Raw genomic sequence first — 26,447 nt, 5'->3', positions numbered from 1 at the left:
CCTGCCATTTTAATAAAATTTAACCCCATGGTCTTTCAAGGTGCTTATATTTTGTATCCTTTTGGTATATTACCTTTAGCTTGCCTCTTACTGTTCAGAGTATTGTTTTGTGACTGAATCACCTTAGCTCATTTAATCATCTCTCTTCCTAATCTCCGAAATCATCCTAGTTTTACCTTTTTTTAATCTTGCCTTGTGAAAAGTGTTTTATTTATATCTCACATTTTATGCAGCTCTGCTTTTAATCTTTTACCACCTTTTTATTATTTTATTTTTACCCTTTTATATTTTAGCTTTGTCACACTTTTATCCTTTCGCTTTTTGACATTTGGGTGTTACATTTTTTACCTTGTCTAGTCAGAGCTGTAAATTATTTAATTTTTCATCTTTCTTACTATCTTTCCTTTTTATCTCATTCCTTATCTTCATTTTCTCTTTATTATTTTCCTTTTAACCTTTTAATTTTGTTCTCTTTTTAACCCTCCTTTATCTTTTCTATTTTTATCTACATCAACATCCTTTTAATTGCACATTAGTCTTCATCCTAATCCCTTTGCTCTTGTTTGTTTATTTTCATCCTTTACATTTTTACATCACAGTTTTTTTTTTTTTTTTTTTATCCTGTTCCTCTTGAGACATTTTTGCTTATTGGTTTTAGTAGACTGATTTTTATATTTGTTTAGTAAACAAAGTTGATCAATAAAGGCCAGCAGGATGTGTGGTTTTAGGGAAGATGCTAGTAGGGGTCTTGCCCCAAAGAGGGGGACAGGTGTCCCCCGAGACCACCTCCTCAGGCTCTGTCAGCAGCTTTTCTGGAGCTACCGTGAGATCTCTATCATCTTTAGCTCAGATCCTCTCAATCATCCTAACCCCGAGGGCTGATGGTGAGACTCACAGGCTCACATTTATCTCTGGATGCCGACAGGATGCCTGGTATCTGCCGCTCCCTGGGTTACCTGGAAGAACGGCTTTTCCCCCATTACTTCCCTTCCTGTTCCATGACATCTGCCACCCAGCCACCAAGCACATACACAGTGAATCATCCCAGGGAGGAGGACCTAAGACCACCCAGTAGGGCATGGTTCAGCTGCCTCTGGGGGCACGTGGGTGAGAACAAGCCCCATCTGAGCAACATGGAAGGGGCTAGGTATAGGGTGACCAGTCTGGCCCTGGTTCTGCTCCAGGGCAGCTTCATTATATCCAAGCCAGGTTGGGCTCCCTTTTGTGTAGAGGATTGACCCCAGCACGTGGTTCTTATAAACATATTTGCTTTATTATAAGTAGGAGCTGACTAGAGCCAGCATTGTCCTCAAAGGATCTTCAGTCATAATTCACCAGGCTGTGACTGGGCTGCCTCTCCCCAAGATGGCACGACTTGAGCCCCCAAAAGCAGGGCTGTGTCCCTGAGAGGATCTGTCCTGAGTCTCTGGATACCCCTGAGGCCTTCCAGGAAGGACAGGCGCACATGGAGCTGGCACAGCACTGGTAGCACAAGGAGGCCAGCAGCCTGGGTCTGTTCTCCTGCCCATGTGTGAGCTCAAAGGTGTAGAGAGCCCATAGGAGGCCCCCAGAGTTGCTTCTCGGGTTGAAACGGGTCAGGAGAAGGCAGTGCTATTCAGTTGGGGAATGGAGAGAAGATGGGGTGTGATTCCAGTCAGGGGGTGTGGCGGTGGTTGACAGCTCTCAGAAAGGCCACCGTAGAATGCGGCATGTGTACAAGCTCCCAGCACCTGCTGGGCTCTCGAGGTGTGGCCACAGCACCCACCACAGCTGGGGTGACTTGTTGGAAAAGTTTTTGCCTGGGAACTAGGGTGGGAGAGGCGGATCCTCACTGAGGTTGCAATGGGCAGTCAAACCTCCTTAATTCCACTTAATATCCAGCATGGTTCCTACTCAGACATCAAGGAACTGGGGAGTGAATGGGAGTGAGATGCAAAAGCACAGCAGCTTCCGCCCATGGCAGTGAGCAGCACTGCTGCATTCCAGCTGCTCTCTAAAAGCTTTCTGCTGACTCTGAATGTCTCCACCTACCTGCAGCCTCCATCTTCTGGGTGGAGGGGATAGAGGGGACTCTTCAGCCCAAATGGCCACCCCACCCCCAGGTTGGACAGTCCTTCCTGCAGGGGCTGCAGGCTCTTACCAGCACTGTGGTGACAATGAGTGATCTGTTTGTCAGAGAGTCGGTGACATTAGGACCTCGGCCTTTGGCAACCTCTGTGATGTTGAGCCCGTCGGCAGGACTCCACACTCCAACCTGGATGGACAGACAGACAGAAAACAGGGTGTCGAGTTCTTGGTCTACCCATCCTTCCTCCATATCAACAATGAGACCTTCATCTCATTCCCATTCATCATGAGTCTCATTGTCATGATCATCATCATCATCACCACTGCCACTGTGTTTTCAGTTAACCGTTCTGGACGACATCCCTGCTGCTCTCCCTCCTCTCCTGACAAGGGTCCCAAGGTGTTGAATCCCCGAATTCTGCCACCTCCCTTGATGGCAAGCCCATCACAGCTGAAGGGAAAAATGCAGAGAGAGACAGTAAATGCAAAGGCAGCCACAAGGGTCTCAGGGCTGAGCAGAAGCCAATCAGGGGCTCGAGGAAATCAGGGGTCTATGGTCAGTTTCAGGTCCTGCCTTGGGACAGTCTTTGTGGCTGTTTGGGGGTGGCAGCACAAGGAGGGAATGGACCTCACTGGGAAATGCTGCTGGGTTTGGAGGTGTTTTGCTTTGTGGTTTTACGTTTAAAACTGGCAGACACCCAGACCAAGGTGGAATAATCGCTCTCCCTACCACGTCCTTGTGAATATTAGGCCTGAGGCTAGAGGTAGAGAAGGAAAGGTCAAGTTTAGAAATCATCCTAAAGCCCTGGGCCTCTTGAAGATCATTTTTGACCCAGCTCTGGCCAGCTCTGCCTGATCTCAGCTCCTCTCACTCAAGGAAGGTTTCTGCAGGCCCACTCTGTCCTTGGCCCAGTTGGGGGGTACTCAGGACACTTAATCAATTAAACAGAGAGGCTGAATGCAAACATCCCATTAAGAGAGCTGTGCAGAGCAGATAGCAGAGAGACATGTAATTATGCTTGGGTAATTCTGCCTTAATCCTCCCAAAGCCACCGGTTGGAGCTGGCTGGATCAGCTATGACCCGGCTTAGCAAACAGAAGTGATAATATGAGAGGCAGAGTGGCTGTGTGTGGGAGCTCAGCATCCTCTCAGGGCAGGATCCCTGCCTACGTGGACCACCCAGGGCCATGAGGAGAGGAAACAGGCAGACGGCATCAAAGAGGCTCTTCTTTTAAGTGGGCTGAGCTCAGAGCCAAACTCAGCTTGAGCGTGCCTAGCAGAGCACCTGGGTGCAGGAGGTGCTCGGCAAATATCTGTTCGGAGGCCACGTGAAGAGCACAAACCTTCACTCCAGCAAGCATCTACTGAGCTCCGACTGCATGCCCTGTTAGATTCCAGGTGCTATGGGGATGTGAGGCCAGTTAGGACCGAGGAGGACCCAGCCTGTGGAGGCTCTGTGCTCACAATCTGGGTGGCTGTGATCCGGGGCTTCTGGTGAGTGCCTCTGGCAAGCTAACGTCTGCCCAGGGATAATAGAGCTTTTCCTGAGTATTAGCTATGGCCAATTTGAACCAGCTGCCTGGAGGGCTGTTTGGACAAGATTATTGCAGGTGGGCTCAGATGGAAAGAGTACTCGAATGACGGATTATTGATGCCTTTTATGGCACAAGGCGGGAAGTAGTGGAATACATGCCACCTAATTGCCCTCCCTAGAATTTTAGGTTATGCCTAGAGATGGGTAACTGAGAGAGCAGAAGTGGGACAGCTACTTGAGTGAATACTGCATTCACTCTAGCACTGCCAGAGGAGGAAGGGTACTCTCCATCACTGCAGGAGCTTAAATAGAAGCTGGAAGATCTCTTGATGAAAACTCACAGAGTTTGTACAGGGTTGACCAAACTGGCCCCGACGATCTTAGAAGGGGAGGCCATAACCCCTGTTATTAAGGGACTGATACTATATATGGCGTGAAATAATTACAGAGTAATAGGGAGGCTTCCCCAGCCACCTCCTCCCCTGCACAGTGGCTCCCATGAGTCGCTGGGAAAGTCGGGAAAGACTGGAATAACTGTGGCCACAGGTACAAGGACAGCATTGAGCTAGGCAGAGCCAGGCCTTTGCCTGAGGGACAGAGGTCACATCTTGCAACCAGGACAATTGTGTGGGCAATAGCCTGGAGGTACAGGAGGGAGGGAGCGTGATGGAGCCATGGGGTATGTTTCAGGGAGATGTGGAAGCCCAGAGAGGCCAGTTGGTACATTTCTTGGAGAGCTGAAGTTTAATGACTTGGCACTAGGGAGCCATGGGCAGTTTTAGAGCAGGGCAGAGCTGTGCTTGGGGAAGCCTCATCTGTGTGTATACTCCAGATGGCTGGAGGGCTCAAGAACCAGAGCGGCATGTTAAAATAATCCACATAAAAGGCTTGAACCTGGGCACTGCCAGGGTGGAGAGGACAGAAATCAGTCTTGAGGCCCAGAGGCATCTGAAGTGGCCCCTCCACTCTGCTGGCTTCTGCTCCCTACATTTCATAGATAACAACTTGCAGGGTTGTGGAAGTTCCCTTGTGGCTCCCAGGGACCCACTTGCTGGAGACAGAGTGTGGCTGAGCCCCCAGACTCCAGGTTCCAGGCGATGCTGTGAATTGAGGGCTCGTATTAAATCTCCCTTCTTGGCCCAGCAGCCTGACATTGACAGAATATGCTGAAGGTTCCCAGGGACTGGGATTGGCCTTATTAAAACATCTCTATGTTAGCCAGATGGGAGGCTCCAGCCCCAGGCAGGCCCGCTTTCCTGGTCCAAACTCTCTGGAATCGCAGAGGCCTTAGAATCCCAGAGCGAAGGAACTCAGAATCCATGTGCTTCAACTTCTTTCCAAGGGTAAGACTCACCTTCACTCTCCCAGACACGCAACTGCTCTATCTTTGCTTAAATGTCTCCAGTGACAGTGAGCTCACTACTCACAGGGGAGACACTCTCTGGTTAGAAAGGTTTTATGCTTTTTGTATTCTTAAATTTTTACGCAAGAACATGTCTGTCCTTCTGCTCCATGACAGCCCTGCAGGGGCTCAGAGACAGTCCATCCACCCCATGGGCCTTTGTCATGCTTCCCAGGTTAGGCATCTCCGGCGACCCTTACTCACAGAGTGACACGTGGGTGTCTGCCGCAGCCAGGCCACTGGCTTCTGTACCCTCCAGTCCAACCAGGCCTTCCTGTTCTCTGACGGGTCCCCAAGAGCTACAGGCTACACTGGACTGAGTCAATTCCTGAGGGGCAGCTGGACTCTGTCTTGCCCCTTGCCTCTGAGCCTCTGCCTGAGGTCTGCCTTGCTCCTCCACCTGCCCTCCCTCTTCTGAGACCACGCACCTTCTCCAGGCCATCCTCTTTCAGGCTGATGATGTCCAGATCAAAATCCGTCCGCAAGCCACTAGTTTTGTTGAAAACAATTCGTCCAGTTAATCCTTCCCATTGAGCCTGCGGAGGGGAGAGGGCAGAGCGGCAATTCCTCGGGCTCATAAATCATCATTCGGTACAACTGTACAATGCTTCATTTTAATTACTCCTTGCACTGATACTGTTCCCCCAAGACCATGATTAATTAATAATCACCTCCATCATTGCTCGGGCTGCGGTGCGAGCCAGCGATTTCCATAAATTCTATTATGCTCTTTAGCCAGCTTTACATTTGCACCTTCTCATGTACAACATCGATCTTGGATGCGCTCAAATGAGTCCCTGCCCTGAAGTCATGGGAAGGGGGAGCCCATGTCAGATCCTGGGAGACAGGCAGGGAGGCAGGTGGGCAGAGGTGGGACAGGCAAGGCCTGCCAAGAAGCAGAAAAGCCAAAGGGCCAAGCTGGCCTTGGCTGTAGAACCAGATGTTTGGCGTAGCCCCCTGAAAGGCAGGGGAGACTGAAACCATCCCCCGCCTCCCAACTCCAGCCCCATGTGTGTTGTGGTTAAGAACTCCGGCGTCTGAATGCTGGGTCCAACCACAATTAGCCATGTGACCTTGGGTATTTCATATTACCCCTCTGCCCAGTTTCCTCATCTGTAAAATGGAACTAATCATTGTGTACATCTTACCAAATGCTGTAAGAGTGAAATGAGATAAGCCATATAAAATACTGAGAATGGTCCCTGGCACAAGATGAACCCTGAATACATGGTAGCTTTTTTGTTATTTTTGTATTGTCATTAGCATCATTAACAGAGAGAGGCAGCCAGAGGTTGGGGCAGACCTAAAGTGAGAAAAGCTCCATCTTCTACATCAGGAGTTAGCATACTATGGCTGGAGGGTCAACCTGGCCCCTGGCTAATTCTGTAAATGGTTTATTAGCTCATAGCCATGCCCCCGTGTTTATATACTGCTTTTGTGCTGCAACTGTGGAGTTGACTAGTTGCAGCAGAGACTGTGTGGCCTGCAAAACCTAAACTATTTTCTATGTGCCCGTTTACAGAGAAAGCTTGCCAACTTGATTCTAGATAACATCTTTCCTGCGGGCCGAGAGCATTGAGTCTACAAGGTCCTTTCACATTGTTCACGCCTTGTAACCTCCACAGCAGCCATGGGAGGTGGCCATGCAAGGATCATGATTCCCATTTTACAGACGACGAAGCAGACCTCAAGGGGGTCATGGGTTGTCCGAGCTCACAGAGTAGAACAAGAGGCAAAGCCAAACTAGAACCTGGGATCCCAGGGCCCTACACTTCAGTCTGGACCTGTTTCCTTCCTCCAAGAACTTAGGATGGCAGCTGGTGCACAGTTAAATACCCGAGCCTTCTGTGTCAGGGGCAAGAACAAGGCCCACACATCCTGGAATCCTTGGGAACAAATGTGGGCTTGGGAGCAAGAGGAGGGGAGAAAATCTGGGAGCTCACACAGCCAGCCTGGGCCAGAGAGAGGGTGGGGGAGGGAGGGAGGATATCCAGAGAAGAGGCACGGGGCAATGGAAGGAGGTCTGAGTAGTGAGAGCCTGGCTCCCAGTTCTTGCTTTGTTGTTAACCACTCCGAGCCTTGCTCCCTTGCAGATTCTGAATCGGGCTCCACAGCCTCTCCCTGCGGAATGCCCCCAGCACCCATGCATACACTCACAGTTCAACCCACAAGGTCATGGGTCCACAGTTCTCTGGAGTTTTATTGACAAATCCCAAATGAAAATCCTTAGACATCTCCATGCACATGGGCAGCTCTAAGACACTTTTACAGGTAAATGGGTAGGTGGGTAAATGTGCATAAAAAGTCAGGCAGTGGGGCCATGCTTTGGAGGAGAGGGAGGCTATAAAACCAAAGTGGTTAGAAAGTGGGCTCTGCACAAACAAAGCAACCACTCTGAGCTTCAGGAAGAGATAAATTACCTACTTCACAGGTATAAAAAGGCATATAGAGTGCTGGGCACAGTGCCTGCATACACGATCACAAGGATGTGACAGAAGTTATTATTTCTCCTTCGTGGCTTCCCTCTGTTCAGCTCCCTTAGATTAGGGCTGGCCTCTGGCTGGGAAGGGAGGACCAGTCACTTGGGCCCTGGCCCAAGGCTCCAGTAGAAAGCTGGTCACAGAGGGTTATTATCCTTCCCCATATGAGCTCATTCAGTTCTCGCTGTGACCCTGCCAGGTGGGCATCAGCATTGCCCCCATGTTCCAGATGTGGACACTGAGGCTCAAAGAGGGACTGAATGATGCAGGTCTCAAGTATTGGGTGGGACAAGACAGATTCGCTGCAGTAGCGGCGCTGAAAGGCCTGGGGTCGAGGCACCCAAGGTGGAGTCAGGGAAGCTTACATGGCGCCTAGGGAGCTGGGGACCGTGGGGTCGGGAACAGAGATTAAAAGATGCATCAGAGAAGGTAAAAGCCACTGTTTATGACTTCACAGGGAAGCTCAGCTTCCCTCAGGCTGGCTCCCCAGTCCCTCTGTCTTCTCTCCTCTGTGGGCCCCACGCCCTCAGGCTATCTGTTGGCACCCAGGGGAAATCACAGCAGGTGCCTTCAAACCTGTACTGTGAGGAAAGCCTTCCTGCCTGTCAGCTACAGAGGCATTAAATGCCAGCAGGTGCACGGCCTGTCTGTGGGCGGGTGGGCAGGGCAGGCCAGGGAGTGCAGACAGCTCCTCCCCGTGACATTTCCTGCGCTGCCCGCCCCCTCTAGCCACCGCTCAGGACTTGCTAAATGAAAGATGCTTCACACGCTCTGAACTCCGGCCTGGTATTTTCCAGCTCCGCTCGGAAATGCCAAGTCTTTAAAATGATTTACTGTCATGCAATCAGATGGGGAGACGGGCAAGTTGGAAATGGTCTGAGGGAGGACTGTGCTGGGCTCGGGCAGGCATCTGAGCTTTGGTTGTGGCCAGCTGTGGGACCAGAGGCACCACGGGGCTACTCTGGGCCTTGGCCACGTCCATGGACCTAAAATGGAGATAGGATAAATGTTTCTGAAAGAGTTCTGTAAGGGAATGTGAGCAGTGAGGGTCACTCATTGGGCCTGGGAAGGAGAACGGGCAGTGGTGAATCTGCTCCCCTCAGGGACTCACAGCTGAGCCTCAAAATTTCCAAGGGTTGAGAGGTGAAGTGTGAACAGGGTAGTTGTCCCTGAAACAATGTGGCCTGGAGATCTGGTAGTGGAACCCCATTAGCAAACAGGAAGGCACAGTGATAACAGTAGTGATAGCGGAAGTAACGGTGACGGCAGCCAACCTGTTCAGCACCTGCTATGAGCCAGGCGCTGTCCTTAGTGTGACACATGTGCTAGAACTCACCAATCCTCAGAACAATCTGATGATAAGGTGCTATTGTTATGTCCACTGGATGGAGGAGGACACTGAGGCACGGAAAGCTTCAGTAGCTTGTCTGAGGTCATGCAGTTAAAAAGTGGTGAAGCTTCCAAGTCACTTTTGTCTGGCTCCTAAGGCTTCCAAATTTCCCGTTTGAGCCAGAGGAGCAATAGGACCAAGCTGTGGCCTGGGACACTGAGACCCTCACAGTGGCCTCACACATGGCTGCTCAGCAGGAGGCCTGCTGAGGAAGGGGTGCAGGGGCCGAAAGTCAGGTCTCAGAGTTCCCTGAGAGCAAGCTGATGATCACCCAGCAAGGGCCCTGCTCAGGGCATTGGACAGTGGGATGTCCTGTGCAGTTTTGAGGGATGAGAAGCTGGATGAGAAGGGATCACCAGTCCCTCCTATACCAAAACATCTGGGACTGGAGTCCCTTCTAGGGGTGAAGGAACTACAGCCAGGCACTGAATTGATCTCTCACAATAACTGTGAGGTGGAGTTTGCCAGGTGTGGAAACTGACTCAGAGATGTCCCGTAACTTGTCTGAAGCCACACAGCTGGGAAGAGGTAGAGATGAGATCCAAAGGCACATGTGTGGTGCCCTAAAGCCTGTATCTTATCCACACTTATTGTTCTACTGTGTGAGAGGAGCTGTACTTGGTCTCATCTGGAAGCAGCAATGGTGAACTTGGGACGTCAGGAGAAGCTGCCCTCCCTCAACCCCCATCTAAGGTGGGGAGTTTCTCTGCTGTTTGCGCTTGTAGAGCTGCCTTCCTTTACATATGGGATTCTCTCCATTAGTGGTGTGACCTGATGAATGCCTCTCTCCCTAGGCTGTGCGTGTGTACAGGCGAGTCTGTTTTAGCCCTGTTGGGCCCCCAGGGCATAGCTGGGAGCCTGGAACCCAGCTGCCAGTGACAAAGTGCAATTGAATAAATGAGTGTGCTCCTAAGAAGGCAGTCAGCTTCATTTCCGGCCCGCTGTGATTGTTACAGAGAGCTCATCTATCCTTTCCATCAGGAGTCCCTCTAGAGGGCTTCCTCCACTGCCCTTGGTGTTGCCTTGGACATGGTCACTCCCTCTGGCCCAGGATAACTCTGCCTAGATCTCGTCCTCCCGAACTTTCTTTGTCTGTCATCTGCTGGGATTTGACTCTGGCCAGGTCCTGGGTTAGGTGCTTTGCACATAGTTTTTCACTGCCTTCCCAACACCGCCTTGAGGCAGGCACTCACTGCACCATACTGAAGATCAAAGAGTTAATCATCTCACCCAAGTCACGCAGCTAGTTGTCATGGAGCCAGGATGCAAGTTCCGGCCTTAATGTTCCCCATCCACAAAATGGGGACAATAAGCCCTGCCATCCAAAGCTTACGAGGACAGGGGCAGATGGAGAAGCCTTTGAAATAAAAGTAGGCACTGTGTGTTCCATGGTCTTGGTAGCAGGACAGGTTCCATGTTCTCTGGTTTCTCTAGAATCAGCTCCACTGATGGAGTTTTCCACAGGAGAGCTGGTGCCAGGAGAGGTGCGTCCCAGTGGGGGTGCTGGCTGGGAAGTTGGTCAGTGGGCCCATGATGTGAAGATGAGTTTGTGGGGCTGATTACTATGTATTGACCCTCCTCCTGCACTAAGCACTTTCCATGCAATGTCTAACTTCATCTGATATGCCCATGAGGTAGGTTATGCTTCATATACCCATTTCACAGATGAGGTGACTGAGGCTCAGCAAGGCTCTCCAGCTTGCCAAAGGTCATATAGCCAGGAAGCAAACACCCACATCTGTTGTACTTTCGAGCCCATGCTGTATCCTGCTGGCACTGCTGACCACCTGCTGAGCACTTACCACATGCCCAAGATGTATGCCCCTCAATCATACCATAAGCTTGGTCCTATGGAGCCCATTTTCACGCAGGAAACTGAGGCTCAGAGACATGAGGCAACTTGCCTGAGGTCACATGAATGAGAATCAGTCCTGCCTGACTCCCAGATCACTCTGCTGCTCTGCAGGGCCCATAGCCCCGGGGAGACAACCCTGGTGGGGGCTGCGGGGCACTTACCTCCTTGATGAAGTTCATGAAGCGGCCGCCAAAGCGCCAGGCCTTGTGCCGATGGCACTGTAGGGAGTTCACGGTCATCTGTGGAGCCCGCTGGTAGCACACGGACACGATGTGGACAGCGTCGTACAGTAAGGCTGCATCAGTCTGCAGGGAAGGGCCTGCCTGAGAGCGGCTCCCAAGGTCCTTTAGTCCTCAGCCCACCCTGTCCTGTCTCCCTTCTCCTCCCCTGCCACAGGGGCACGATGTCCTGGTGAGCGAACAGGACCGGAGGCCCTGGAGGTGACTCTGTCCACGCCTCTGAGGAGTGGCCAGGGTTGGCTGACTCTGTTGCTCTGCAGACACCCTGAGCACCACGTTCTGCAGCTCAGACCTTCTCCTGCCCACCCATTCCACCCCACCTCTCAACACCTAGGCCCTGACCACACCTTCTTCTTTCTGCCTCCTCCGCCTTCACACCTGTGTGTCACAGCCCGAGGTCCTCTCTGACCAGCATCTCTGGGCCTTATTCCTGTTCTCTGTGACCTTTTGCTTACGTGTCTGGATCCCCATCAGATGGGGTCCCTTGGGGAGGGACTGTCTGTTTCACATTTGTGTCCCCAGTCCCTAGCCTGGGGTCTGGCTGACACATGGAAGGTCTCAAGAAGAGAAGTGGTGGAGGGAAGAAAGAAACAAGAGGAAGGAGAGAAGAAGAGAAGGCAGGCAGGTGGGGAGCCCCTGGAATTCGCCCTGCCCAGCCACCGTACCATCATCACTCCATCCAGCAGGCCAGACTCGGCCCGGGGAGCTGCCTGCAGCCGCTCCATGGACCACTTCTCCACAATGGCCGAGACATGTGGGTTGTCCACGTTAAGAATCCGGAATCCCGTCAGGTTCACGCCTGAGTAGCGGTAGGGCTCCAGGTCTAAAGCATAGAGATCCTGGATAGAGAGAGGTTTGTGTAAATCAAGGCATGCACACTGCTGAGAACTCAGCCCCACCTCCTACCCACTCCCTAATCAGGGCCGCCTCAGGGCCTGAGGTCACAGCTCCCTGCAGAGCCCTGCAGGAGGGGTGCGGGATCTCGGGGTAGTCACAGGAGTACCCATAGGGATCACTGCACCTAGAGTCTGACTCAAAACTTGGGCAACTGACCCCCCCATGATAACCAGGGGATCTCAGCCTGTTTCTTCATCCACAAATGGGGTTCACTCCCCTTTCTAGGACCCAGTGAAATAGTTCACATAAAATACCCAGCCTCACATGCAGAGGAAGCTTAAGGATGCTGCTTCCTTTCAAAAGGTGAGACCTACTAGTTCTGGGTATCTTGTCACACAGAGGGAGGCTGAAGGGAGCATTTTATCCCCTAGAAGAGGATATTTAAAAATAGTCTTTTCTGCCTAGAACTCAAAAAGTACAGCCCTCTTCTCTCCTGCTTTTCCCCGGATCCCAGCCAGGATCTCCCCATCCCCTGCCTCCTAGGAGCAGCCAAGCAGCGGTCAGCCTGTCTGTTGTGGGCCAGGCAGGCCCTGCCAAGGGTCTAGGAGAATAGGGTCTCAATGCAGATGAGGCTGGCTCTAGCCCCGCCCTGTAGCTCTGGCTCTGGGGGCAGGGTAGGCTGGTGAAGGAAGGAGGCAGAGAGGGGAAACGGGTGGAGGGAGAAGCCAGGTGTCCCTAAGCTAGGAGAGATGGTGGCAGAGGAGGTTGCAGGTGGGAGTGAGGAACAAAGCTGAGCTCTGTCCTGTTGAAAACCACCCCAAACCTGGAAATCAGGCAGAAGGAGAGCAGCGTGTTTTTCCAACATGACAACGAAGCATGGTTTACCAGGCCTACCAGGACTACTTCATTCTTCTGGAGAATGCACCTGGGTTTGACCTTATTGTCAGCTACTCATTAAAAGCTTAGACTCTGGGTTAATTTGCATAATTTTGTCAAATAGAGGAGATACTCCCCAAGGTTGTGGTTTTATTGCCTTACAGGACATTAATCCATTTTCTATCCAACCTAGAAGTCTTAGTCTGTGCTCCCCCTAACCCCACCTATAAATACCCAATTCCTCAAACGCTCCTTGAGTCAGCTTTTCCATCCTACTGGTTCTCTTGTTAGTGAGTTGAATCCATCTCTGACACATGTTCCTTCTATATTTGCATGAGACTCACGGTTTGGATTTTTTGAAATATATACTTGCACAGTCTAGATTGGCCCTATCCCACTAGTGGAGAAACTGAGTCTTGAGGTCACTGTCTGAGCTCCTCCTCATCTATTGTCTGTAGTCTCCCACACTCTCCCCTCACTAAGCTGCCCTCCCTCTGGCCCCCAGCCTGTTTTCTCCCCTGGGCCCCCCACTTAGTCACTCCATCTGGTGCTGGGAGGGAGAGGCTGGGGACACACTTGGGCTGTGCTTGACTCTGTGACTGCCACCGTCATGGGGAGCATCCAGCCCCATCACAACTGCAGCTTTGGTGAAATCAACAATGACTCATGGAAAGATGATGAGTGATAAAGCCTAGAGCCCTTTCACGCTAGACTGGCTTCCTCTGGTCTCTGAGCAATGTTTCTAATGGGCATTAAACTTCTGTTCCTCCTGCACCCCCAAAGTGGCCTCCTTCTGGAATACACTGTGTTGGTTTCCTGTTCAATGATTTGGGGAGTAGGGAAGGGGTTTGGAGCTGACTTAAGCCCAGGCAAGAAAGGCTGGTCCCAAGCTTGCCCAAACAAATACAGTCTTGACTCCAGGTCTGGGACAGGAAATGGGCTAGGTGACAGCAGGAGGGAGGGGCTTCAGCAGATGGGGGCTTCCCTCTGAGATGGTTAGAGGGTGTCTCTGTGACCCCAGCGTCAATAGGGAGTGGGGGGTGGCAGTGCTCAGCCCTGCACATGGGCTCCACGGCTTCATCTTCACAGTCCTCCTGTGAAGGAGGCATTGAAAAGCACTCTATTCTATTTTTATAGATGAGAAAAGAGAGTCAGAGAGGTGAGGTGACTTACCTAAGGTCACATAGCTCATACAAGTCAGAGTTGAATTTGTACCCAAGTCTGTTTCAATGGTGTGCTGCCACTGGCTCACACTGGCTAGTGAGAGCTGAACGTTAGCATTTCTTCCTAACTCTGCCTTCAGTGACATTACATGGCTAGCTTGGTATTGGCCATGGTAGGAGTATTTGTACCATGGAAATTTGCAAGCATTACAAATCAGGATTTCTGTGTTATGTCTTTTTCTCCCTTTCAGAGAGCTGGCTGTCAAACATGGACTGATGTATCATTGATTGTTACTCCAAACCCTCTGTGTTCTATGTCTCCGGTGGGTGTCCAGGACGAGATGTGCATGAGAATTGTCTTTGGGAATTTTATTTTTATAGAGTATGAACCACACCTAGATATTCTGCTGCACAGTCTGTGGTGGAGCCTGGGGAGTCAGTGTTTTGAGAAGCCACTAATCTAAGTGATACTCGTGACTGAGAAACACACACAGATGGGTCTGGGTTTAGATCAGGATGCCTCCCGAATCAGAGAAGGGCGGCAAGGAGGGGAGAGAATAAACATCCCAGGAGAGGTCTCCCTCCCTCGGCTCCTCCAGGGCGGCTCCCTGAGGCAGCCAGACACGGGCCAGACCACCTAGGCTCCAGTTTCACCCTCTCTCCTCACCTCAGTTGCCTCATCTGCAAAATGGGGTTGATAATGTCACCTACCATATAGAGTTGTCATGAAAAAGAAGTGAGTTTGTAGATGTCCCTAGAACATGTCTGGGACATATTAAACATCACGTATGTGTTTGACACATGTTTATGTTCTGCCTCGTCTGGCAGTAGGTTGCGACAGCTACTGAGTATAGCCCCTAGGGCAGGCATAGATTGGGGTCTTCCTACCTTACTCCTCTTGGCAATATCAGAACAGTCACAGTCAGTTCACATCTACTGAGCACCTACAAATCTCAGAACTACGGTAGGTATTGTTCAAAGTACCTTATTTGTAGTAACTCATTTGATTTACATGGGCACTCTACTGGGAGGGTGCTATTATTATTTTATATTTATAATATTTTATATTTATATTTATTATGATTATTATTATTACTCCACTCTACTAGGAGGGAAAGAATTGAACCACACAGATATTAGGCCTTTTGCTCAAGTTTCCGTAACTGGGGAGTGAGAGTCAACAGCAGGCTACCCAGCTCCAGAGCCCTCCCTCTCCCCTATGATGACGCATCTCCTCCTACCCAGAGGCTCTGACCGCCCGGCCCCCAACTCATGCCCACTGCCAGGGCAGTCACCTCTAGGCAGGGACTAGAGGGATCTTTCTAAAGTATAAATCCAAGCCTGTCATTTCCACACTTCAAATACTTCCATGACTCCTTGTAGTCTTTTCAGAATACAGTACAAATTCCTTAGTACAGTTTTCCAAAGCTCTCCACCCCTCCAGCCTCACTTTCCTTCCTACCCTCTCTCATTTTTTGTCCCAGAGCACCCAACTGCGTTAGCCTCCCTTTCCCAGTCTCGCTGAACCCTGTCCCCTTCATCCTGCTTCTCATTCCTCTGTCCAGCACCTTTGTATGCCTTCTATTTCCTGGCGAGAATGTCTGTCTTCTTGACCTCCCTTGGGTGAGCTATTCTCCAAGAATCAGTTCAAGCGTCACCTCTTCCAGGAAGCCTCTCCTGATTGCTCCCGTACACATGCACAACAGAGTGGGTCAGAGGTGATTCTGCTCTTATCCTGAGACTTCTGGGCTTTCACGCCACTGGTAACAACTGCTTGTGTCTGGGTCTGTCTCCCCTATGAGCTGTGGGCTGAATATTCCTTTTACTCAAAGTGGAAAGAAGGGTCAGCCAACTGACTGGCTCCTGGGGCACTTAAACATCACCGGGAAGAGCCTGGAATGTAGCCACAAGTGTTTCACATCCTCCTCTCAGGGGGAGCTTCAAGGAATGGCAGATGAAAATACTAGGTTAGTGCAAAAGTCATTGCAACTTTTATTATTATTTTTAATGGCACCAACCCAATATCTTCCCCATGATGTAACTGTTATTGCCGGGAAGTGGCATTAATTGTGATTGTTTATCTATTAATTTATTATAATTCTTTTTTCATCTCCAGGCTTTTACCTACACATGACATGTAGCAGGGGCTCAGCTGGGGCTAATTAATTCGGGGTTATCTACAGACTGGAAGTTTAGGAGTGGGTTGGTAAACTGCCTCGGGTGGAGGATGAGATCTTCCCCAAACTGCCTTTCAACCAGGAGGGTCTGGGGAGCTGGAAGGATTTCGTTTTGGACAGTGGTGTTATGCAAGTTTGGTACCAGGGCTGACCTACTGCGGCCATGGAAGAGAAGCTGAGCTCTGCCTACAGGGGGCGCCCTCCTCACCTTTCCTTGCATGGCGTTCAGCCTCTTCTCCAATTCAGTGCTGACCTGATATCTAAGGCTTGAAAGATGCCAAAGCTTTAGACTGCCCAGGGCCTCCATGACTCGATTCACCCTTATCTAGGTAACCAAAGGCCAACCTGACTCAGTGTGAAGAGCAGCATCTCTGGCCTTGGTGGGGGCTTGGGTGCTGATGGAAATAGCCCTTCTGGTCTCCAGAGGCAGCATTTGGTCTTTTGAGACTGACACAGAGGCTGTAGCCGATCACAACCCAGGAGGGGGCAAGTTGGGGTGGCAGTGCCTGGGATCACCTTCCTCCCTGTCATCCCTGAGCCTGGGCTTAGCTGCAAAGTGTTGTAGGGCCCGAGGCACAGAGTGCCCCCATCCCCATGACACGAGGACAATGACAATGGGGAGCTGGTGAAGAGGCTGTTTTGTCCAGCTCCAGTTTTTTTTTTTGTTGTTGTTCAGACTGCCCAGGGCCAAGACCCCAAGTGCTGTACACTGTGAACTGTGTGCAACCTTACTGCTTGGCAAAAAGTTGCGTTCTCGATGCCAAATGTTGACACACTGAATTCAGTATCGACGAGGGACCTTTTGGAAACATTCAGCATAACATAATAGACTAATTCATTAGCACCCCTTGGGTCTGAATGGGTAGGAGCTGAAGCTTGGAAAACATCGCCTTAAGGAATGACAGATGAAAATATCTTCCCCATGATATAACTGTTATTGCCGGGAAGTGGCATTAATTGTGATTGCTTATCTATTAATTTATTATAATTCTTTTTTCACCTCCAGGCTTTTACCTACACATGACATGTACCAGGGGCTCAGCTGGGGCTGATTAATGCGAGGTTATCTGGGAATGGCTCAAAGCTGGTTGGAACAGATAATGGCAGCTGGGGTAATTAAAATGTCTTCTGCATGGAAGAAGCAAATTTGGAGAATTTTTTAGAGGCGAAGAGTTGGTGATGTGGGCTTCCTAAAGGGAAGGAGATAAATGCCAGATGCCACTGTGCTCCCGAATAAGCCACAACTGACCAATGGGCACAAAGAGGGAGGAACACGAGGCAGAGGTATCAGCAACAGGGCTGGAAGAGGATCCTGAAGACCAGAAGCAGGATATGACTGAGGGAGAAGACCAGGGAGACACAGCTGGTGCTCTGACCGATGGGGTTCTGCTGGGAGATACTCTGGTAGACCCCGCCCCATACTTCACTGCAGAACTGTGTGTATTGCAGGGGCTGTGCCTCCCTGGAAGGGTCCATTCTTTCTGACCCTCAGATTGTGTGGGGAGGAAGGACAGTAAGCTGGAACAGCCACGGACAGAACCGGGAGTCAGGAGCCAAGGCCTCTTGTCACTGACCTGCTATGAAACTTCGGGCAGTGCCTGATGCCAGGTTTCTCCACCAGTCAATGGGGAGTGCAAACTGCCCTGCTGCTGGCCTCAAATGCGTAAAGAGAAAAATTAGACGGCTTTCTTCTTGCTTTCTTCTTTAATGTGACAGAGTCTGGCTCTGTCCCCCAGGTTGGAGTACAGTGGTGCAATCATAGCTCACGGCAGCCTCTAACTCCTGGGCTCAGGCAATCCTCCTACTTCAGCCTGCCTTCCAAGCAGCTGGGATACAGGTCTGCCCAACTATGCCTGGCTAATATTTTTATTTTTGTAGAGATAGGGTCTCACTATGTTGCCTAGGCTGATCTTATACTGGCCTCAGGCGATCCCCTCGCCTTGGCCTCCCAAAGAGTTGGGATTACTGGTGTGAGCCACAATGTCCAGTCCTAAAATCAGAGGGGTTTGGAACTGGTGAAGCATGGGCACTGCTGGGATTTCAGGAAGCTCCGTTTCCCCATTGACCTCAATTACTATGCCTGAACCAACATGGCCAGGCATTGTGTGGAATCTGAGCCGGCCAGAGGAGGCCAGGGAACACTTGTTGTGGACTTTCAGCATGGTAGGTTTCAGCAGAGGGCTCTGGAGCTGGACAGCTTCCTGCTGCGAAAAAATCCTTGCTTTTCCCCTTTCTTGCAGAGTGACTTCGAGTTTCAGTTTCCACGTTTCTATAAAACTGGGAGAGTCTATCTCCCTTGGAAAGTTGTTCTGAATTTTGGATGGGATGGGGTATGTTGAGCACACAGAAAGCAAGAGCAGGAGTTATTTATTTAACACTTAACCAGTGATAAGTGCCAAGCATTGTTCTAAGCATTTTATGATGTCAATGCACTCTGTGTAACAATCCTCTGAGGTAGTAATATTACTGTCACCATTGTATAGATGAGAAAATGAGGCACAGAGAAGTTAAGTAACTTGCCCAAGGGAGTGGAAGAGTCTCAATTCTAACTCAGGTCAACTGGCATCAGAGTGGTTTTAACTGACTGCTCTGATGTGTTGACAATTTCACTGATTACTTTCCACATTGCATTGCAGTCATCCATCCATCTATCCGTCCGTCCGTCCATCCATCCAGACATTAATGAGCACCTACCATGTGCCAGGTTCTATTAGGGCGCTGGGGACAGAGAGGTTAACTGGGCACAGTTCTTGATTCTTATACACACGAAGGAAGCCGCCAGCTTGTGAGCTTTGTGTTGAATCCATCTATGTACACCCCTCCCACCCAAGTGCCTAGTGCAGCGCCCAGGACCTCGGAGAGCATTTGTATATGGCTGCTGGATAAATGAATCAATGAATGATTAAGAAAATGAAGAAAAATGGACACTGGCTGGGGCTAGTCTCTGTTCCCTAGAGACTTTAGCACACCACAGCTGCCCTGGGTATATCATATCCCAATTGACCATCCATTCCTCCTTTGCCTCTTCTCACCATCTCTTTCTCTGATTATCACCCACTTTCCCGGGTCCAGTTGTGGATTGGCTGAGTATCTATCAGTCAGTGTTTCTCAGTGGGGCACCATAGGCATCCGTGGCTGGACGACTCATTTCCAGAATCCTGCCCATCATGGAATGTCCAGCATCCCTGATCCCCACTCACCGATTTCCAGTCTTGGTGGCAAATAAATGACTGGCCTCCACATAGCTAAATGCTCCCAGTGTGGGGGTTGTATCAACAGCAAGATTGCAGAAACCACCCTTGGGACAGATGACTACTTCTTGGCCAATCAGCTGAGGTCTGCCCGTGGGAAGAGAGAAAGAATGCTCTCTAAGGTCCTGGGCACTGAGCTAGGCACTTGGGTGGGAGGGGTGTACAGAGATGGATCCAACGTGGAATACAAGATAGGGCCACCAAGCAGAAAGCCTTGGGACATTGGGAGGTTCCGGTAGAATTGGGTGTGGTCAGAGCAGGAAAAAAATGTACATATCTCCTTCACCCACCCTGAGTACTGCCCTTGCCACCCACTCTGTACGCACAGGGCCTGTGATTAAACCCTGTCTGGGCCTTGCTCCCAGTCCCAGCTGTAAATATCCTATTAAAAGCATCTCTGCCTGGCTCAAGCCTCATTCCAAGGCCAGAGGGGGTGGGTCCTTGAGCTGGCCAAATGGCAGGGCCTGAAGCTTTGGCCCCTCAGCCCTGCAGCCTGGCTGACCTTCCAGGACAAGACTCTGGGGAAGGCACCATCCCAGTGACCCCAGTACCCTGGCCATTAATGCCATTGGCCACTGGGTTCAAGATCGAAGGTCTTAGAGAGAGGATCCTAGTGTCCCTGGGTCCAGGAGTTGTTCTTAGCACCCAAGGATCTCAGGATGGGATAGGGAGGGCTGCCATGAGTGGAGAGAAGGCTGTGGACCCCTGGAATGTGCCCCACCCACCTTCCCAGTCTTGCTCCTCTGCGCTGCTCCCAGCTCTGGACAGAGGTAGAGTTTTAGGGGTCTGGTAGCCTCATGCTAAGCCTCCATTGACTTTCCAGGAGACAGCACGGCAAGAAGAAGCCAGTTTAGGTGGTCGGAAATCCAGAAGGGATTCAGGGGAGCTGACTTCACCCTGCCTGATCTCAGTCGCCAGCTTCCAGGATCCCTTTCTCCCAGCATGGCTTCTGGCAGGTCCCCAGTTCTGAGCCCTGGATCAGGAGAATCTCAGGGTGGCCCCTGAGCTCTGCTGTGGACACAGGGTGCAGAGGGAGGGCCTATAGGGAGCATAAGTGCTTAATAACCAGTTCTCTGGGGGAGGGGCCCTTATTTGTAGCATTTGCTCACTTCCATTGTGTGAGCGCGTGTAAGCTCTCCCATCACAGTGATTTCAAGCTACCAACATGACACCGGCTTAGGAGGAGATAATGCAATTGGCTGTCACCCGCTGGATCAAGCCAGCTCCTGCATACCACGAAGAGCTAACTTGCCTCTTGGCCTTCGCTTATGCTGTTCCTTCTGCATACAATGCCCTTCCTCTTTCTCCCTTGGTGAACTCCTATGGACCATTTGAAGCCTAGTTCAAGATCTGCTTTTCTGTAAGACTGCCTCAAACTTCCCACCTTCCACCAGACCCTTGGAACCTAGGGGCTCCTAGGTGCTGGGTAGGGAAAGCTAGCTGGGTGCTGGATAAATAAATGAATATGGTTAGAGGTCTGCAGGGCTGCAGTGGCTGGATTGACACATACTGCAGGAGGTTTTTTGAAAAGCGACAGGGCGGTCAGTGAGGCTGTCACTCGCCCCAGATCCAGGATGGGTGGAATAGTCTGCCCAGGGCCCCAGCAGGGTCTGAGGGTGTCTATCTGCAAGGCAGGATGGCTCAGGGTGGGTGCTCTTTTGGCACAGGAATCTCTTTATTCTGCTGATCTCAGGCCACAGCTAATTATCCTAATGGGTTTAAATGGCCCTAAATGTTCTCAGAGTTTGGACAGGACCCATCTGGAGCCTGTAGGTGGGCTGGGCTAGCTGACAGTGAGTGGGCAGACTTCAGTATGAATGAGGATGGAATCCAAAGTGACAATTCCCGTGAAGCCCGAGACATGTGTGGGGAAGTGTGGGTTAGGAACCGAGGGTCATGATAATCATAGTAATGAATACTTCCAGAACTCCGCATGTACCAGGCAATGCGTGTTACCTTATTAACTCATTTGGTGCTCACAGTAATCCCAGGAGGCAGAAGCCCATTTTGCAGAGGGAGAAACTGAGGCAGGGAGGTTAAGTGATGTAGCCAAGGAACCACCAGTGGTGAGCAGAGGAGCTGGTGTTCACATTCACTCCAGAATCCATGTCCTGAATTATAACATGATGCTGCCTCTCAAAAGTGGGCAGGTCACAAAGACATACTTGTGCCCTTGCCCGGGGCCACCCCTGCAGCCTGAGGAAGCAAGTCCAGCTTGGGTCTCCTCTAGCTGCAGCAATTGTCTTCAGTGGGCTGGCCCAGGCTAAGCCACAATGACCTTGATCCAAGAGAGTCCCACCCCTTTCCTGTGCCAGGACCCAGAGGTACATTACCAGAGTGGTGAAGATGAAGTGGTAGTACTCAGTCATCATGCCCATGGCCATGGCCTACGGAAAAGCAGAGCGTTAGTGATCAGCAGGGAACCTCTGAGCAGCCCTCCCCCAATCCCCACCCAGGGTTGAGAATGGGACTGGCAGTGGGTTGGGAAAGGCTGGCTGCTTGGAGTGGGGTGTCCTCTGAGACCACCTCTGAACAGTGACAATGACTGCCTGGCAGACAGCAGTTGATTTCACACTGGAGTGTGCTGTGAAGTCACCGGGACAGATTAAAATGCAGATTTTTGGGTCACATTCTTCAAAGATTCCAAATTCTGCAGGGCCTGTGGGGTCTAGCTGCCTCTTTTGAGTAAGTGTCTCTCGGCCTGCCACACTTAAGAGAAATGCTGATGGCATCAGTCCGAGGCTGCCTTCTTAAGTGCCCTGGACTCCACTCAGCTGAGCTCCCTGTCCTGTATCCAGAGGCAGTATGTTTCCCGCCAACCCCGCTAACCCCCTGGCCCAGTTAGGCCTGAGCTGGGAGGTTTGTCTTCAGCCTCCCCAAGAAGGGCTGAGACATCCCTGCTCCCTTAATCCTGGCTGACCACAAAGCAGGCCACATGGCCACTGTGGAATTCTTACTGTCCGTCATCATGAAGTCTACATTATCTATAGTTTATGTATGTTATTAGAAGCCTATAATCTATTATACTAATGACTATAATGCATTTTCTACAGAGTTCCTCAGAATGCCGGGCCCACAGAGGGCTCTGGGGGAAAATGTCACCGGGTCAAGTACACTTTGCAAATGCTGCCCATTCCCTCCCACCTTTGAAGAGTCACAGCCCACCTCAGCACCTTAAAGGCTCAGAGAAGTCCTGCAAGAAGCAGATTGGCTTAACTTCGTTTAAATCTAGCTTTGGCTGAGCACAGAATCTTCACTTCTAATTCCAGAAGTTTTAAAATCAGACAGACCTGGGAGTCCATTCTGGCTTCCTGCCTGGATGACCTTGGGTCCATTACTTTCCCCTTGAGCCTCAGTTTCCTTACCTATAAATTGGGCATGAGAATTGTCCCTGTTTCCCATTGTGGTGGTAAATGACGAGCTACATGGACCCGGCAGAGAGCAGCTGCTCAGTAAACCAAAGCCGTGATTGTCACCATTCCTCTGTTACATATGCCATGGAGGGGGAGGAGAGGCACCGGGCACAGCTGACCGGGAGGCTAAGGGTTATGGGCTTTCTGGGGAGTGTGTTTCCTCGACAGCAGCTTGAAAGATGCCCAACGCCAGGTGTCAACTGCCTGCTGGGTGTCAGAAGAAACTCCTGATGTTTTCCTCCTTGCACTGAAGCCTCCATAATGGTATGAGACGGGGATTATGAACCCCATCTACAGAGGAGGGGAATGACTCCTGGGTCGCTTGCTCCAGGGCACACAACGTAAAAGGGCAGAAGCAGAACTCAAACCCTCAAATGAGCCTTTTAAGTGTGGCATAAAGGAGCTTCCTTTGTGGGGGAGCTGGGGATAGAGGCTGCCATTCAGGCCTGGCACCCCTGATGGGGCCCAACTGGAAGATGGGACTTGAGCTCCTCAAGGCCTTGAGAACGTCCCAGTTCAGCATGTCTCCTCCTGCACCCCTTAAATCACCTGGACCCTGAGGGTCATGTGTCAAAGCCCCACAGAATGCTACCTCCAATCACCAGAAATGCTTTCGGGGATGACATAATTGCCTTTTATACAAAGCACCAGCTCAAATCAGTGGTTTTGGTTTCAGCTGTGGCACCCTTGGAGGGGGTGGTAGGCGATTTCACTGTTTATTTTCTTAGGTGACTGGCGGAGCTTGGCTCTCATCCCCAGCAGGCCATGCTGAGCTGTGCTTGGGAATGAAGGCCCATCTGGGACTGAGAGCCATTCTCCTCCCCCTCTTTCACTGCAGAGCTGAGCAGATGGTACGAGAGCCTCGATAAACCTTCCAGTAATAGGAGAGTAACACCAAGTGCCGTGGGCTACGGGGAATTAGTCACTGGAAGAGGCAGTGAGGCATTCTGGGGGCTGTTCCTGAGAATCTGAGGCCTCTCTGCTTCCTGGAGTGCTCTGCTCCTGTGTGGCTATGGGCATCTCCCGGCAGCCTCTGCCTCCAACAAGCACTGAGGTGGGATGGAAACTTGCGTCTACTCAGCACTCTCCCTGTGTCAGGCCTGGCTGGGCAGATCATCCATCCTCACGCCAACTCACACAGTAAAGACTGCAGTGTCTGTTTTGCTGCTTGTGAAAATGAGGCTCAGAGAGGCAAAGTGACCACCCAAGGTCACATAGCAGGAAAGTGGCAGAGCTAGGAGTCAAATTTAGATCTGGCAGCATCACACCTGCATTTGGGAAGGGGAGGTGGGAGAAGTGGCCAGCAGCTCCCAATCATTCCTCCCGCTGGCCAGCACTCACACACCTGCTTGAGGATCTGGGCTGCCATAGTGTGGCTGCAGTCGAAGATAATGCGGAATTCCCGGCCTCGTTTCATCTCCTTGAGCAAGGGGCGCGAGTCGTCAGAGTCGACGGGGAGCTGACGGATCTTCAGGCGGATGTTGTATCTTGATGGGGCCATGATGAGCTCCTGCAGTCGGATGAGCCCTGAGGGGCCATGGAGCACAAAAGACACATGTGTACCGCATGTATCCACAGCTCCAGGCATCCACTCGGCGTGCTGCACAACCATGCCCATAGCACAGTCTAACAGACACACACAGACAGATAGCTGGGCCCACAGAGACTTGTGCACGTGCATGGACAACACTTGTATATATGTCGCACATACAAACACATGGCTACATGCCATGTGCCATGTGATATGGGCAGGAATACACTTGGGGCTTATCACACATGTGTATATGTAGACGTTCAAGGCCTGTGCACACACCTGGTGCATGTACACACATATGTAGATTCAAAGGTAGGCACAGATAGCAAATTCCCACTGACCACACCCATCTGCTCCTCTCTAACTTAGAATGGCTGTAAAGCCTTCAGGGCCTACATGAGAGTTCACCCTTCTTCTTCTGTACCCATCCCCAACATTGTGAGACATGGGACATGGTTTCCCTCAACATCTCCAGTGAGCTGCTTTCAGGATATGGGCACAAAAGGCAGCTCCAGCCTCAGTGGTACTAACCTGCACCAACCACTAGACTGCGTAATGCCAGGAGGTATTTGCGTCTCACCCTCGTCCCCACTAAAGGCAGGCTGCCTTGCTAAACCTTACCCACTTTTTTTCAGGTTCAGTGCAACCACCTCCTCCATGAAGCCTTCCTCTTTTGCTCTGTCCAGAAAAGATCACCCTCTCCTCCAACTCAGTGGCCTCTTCCCTCAGCACTGGCCTCCTCTGGCACCACCTCATCCTGCCACCAGCACCTTGATATCTGGGGCTGGGTTCCCACCACCTCCAGCACAGGGCCTGGCACTCAGGTGGTACTCAACAAAAGTTTCCATAATTGGATTGACTTACTGTTTTGTTTTGTTTTTTTTTTTTTCCTCCCCACTGAAAAATCTATCCTCTACCTTGGTTGGCATTTTTGTAAAACCACTTAATCTGGGGACTTCCAGGGAAGACTAAATGTCACTTCCTGGAGACAAATGGCTTGCTTAGCTCTAATTAAGTTCGTTTCTGTCCCTATTTCAAGGTCCATTTTTGCTGACTTCTTTCTGCATAGCCTGGGAGCAAGCCTGCTTGCTACTCTCTATATGCTTCCCGTCCCCTCCTCCCCTCCAAAGAAGAAGCTGAGCCAGCACAGGGCCAGGTCCCAAGCGGGCCATCCCCTCTTGCCTGCTTGGCCCCTAGTCATCCCCAGGACTCAGTGTCCGGTCCTGGCCGCATAGTTCACACAGTATGTTCCACCCCTGCCCCCTACTGCCGCCCCGGCCACTAATGGCACTTTGATTTTCCTTTGGGGAAAATCTCCTCCCTGACTCTTAGTTTCTGTGTCTCAGGAGGGGTCCATCGCCAGCTCTAGGGGCAAAGCATGTGGCCCCAGCCTGGGAATAGGTATTGACTCAGAGAGCGGTGCAATACCGTCGACTCCCAGAAACTGTGTTAGAGCAACTGGCACAAAAAGAGGGTAAGAAACACTCTCTTTTTCACCCAACTTCAAATAGGGAGGTTGTAAGTCTGGGGTCTCTACGTAGACCTTGAGAAGGATTCCAACAGGACAGATGTCAGAGAGAATAAGTAGCAAAGACGTCCTAATGATCTTCACTTCAGCCTCTGGATCAAATGGTGCCTGAAGCTAAAATTAGCTCCAAACTTTCCAGTAAAGGAAACCAAATTACTCCCCCACCCCAACTTTTTTTTTGCTTAAGCCAGTTTGCACTGGATTAAAATTTGCTATGCACTGTTACTCTATCTGGAGAGTCCCCCTGACCCCACTCAGATAGCCTTCTCCAAAAGCCTTCCAGTAGAGAGTCCCAGTTTCCAAAACAATCTCTGGCACACACCCCTGAGTCTGTTCTGCAATGATTCCCATTCCTGAGGGCTGGACATCAGGAAAGCAATCTGATTGGTGTCCATCATTTCACTTTGCTTCGGGGACAGAAATACATGCCTGTAACCTAAGCTTCCTAAAGTGCTTCCACACAAGCTTTGCCATGACTGGGCATCAGGAGCCCCCAGCCCACTGAAAACTCAAACCCATGTGCTGGAGTTGGGAGACCGCTCTGGAGTCCCGGAGTGGTCTGGATCAAACAGGTGCCCTGTGCTTCCTAATACCAGACTTGTTGGGGAGGTGGAAGAGGCTATCAGTTGACCTTCATATAGAAGGGGGAGGCCACAAGCTAGCTATCCCCAGACACACACACAGGCTATCCCCCGCCCAA

The 26,447-nt window shown here is 50.9% G+C and overlaps 1 protein-coding gene across 2 annotated transcripts in view; it reads right to left on the bottom strand.

The window, feature by feature from the left end:
- The window catches only part of GRIK3 (glutamate ionotropic receptor kainate type subunit 3), a 238,062-nt gene that overhangs the window by 47,978 nt on the left and 163,637 nt on the right, over nucleotides 1–26,447 (bottom strand). For both annotated transcript variants that reach the window (XM_017892128.1, XM_017892129.1), the window contains exons 4-9: nucleotides 24,031–24,212; nucleotides 21,606–21,659; nucleotides 11,634–11,807; nucleotides 10,891–11,034; nucleotides 5,433–5,540; nucleotides 2,141–2,254 (exon numbers count right to left, since the gene is read on the bottom strand). In XM_017892128.1, the coding sequence (XP_017747617.1) occupies nucleotides 2,141–2,254; nucleotides 5,433–5,540; nucleotides 10,891–11,034; nucleotides 11,634–11,807; nucleotides 21,606–21,659; nucleotides 24,031–24,212 (776 nt within the window). The remainder of the gene's footprint in view (nucleotides 1–2,140; nucleotides 2,255–5,432; nucleotides 5,541–10,890; nucleotides 11,035–11,633; nucleotides 11,808–21,605; nucleotides 21,660–24,030; nucleotides 24,213–26,447) is intronic.

Source organism: Rhinopithecus bieti, unplaced genomic scaffold (assembly GCF_001698545.2).
Source record: "Rhinopithecus bieti isolate Rb0 unplaced genomic scaffold, ASM169854v2 scaffold_22548, whole genome shotgun sequence".
Taxonomy (NCBI): Eukaryota; Metazoa; Chordata; class Mammalia; order Primates; family Cercopithecidae; genus Rhinopithecus; species Rhinopithecus bieti.
Note: the sequence above shows the minus strand (reverse complement) of the source record. Positions and strands in the feature narration are given on the sequence as shown.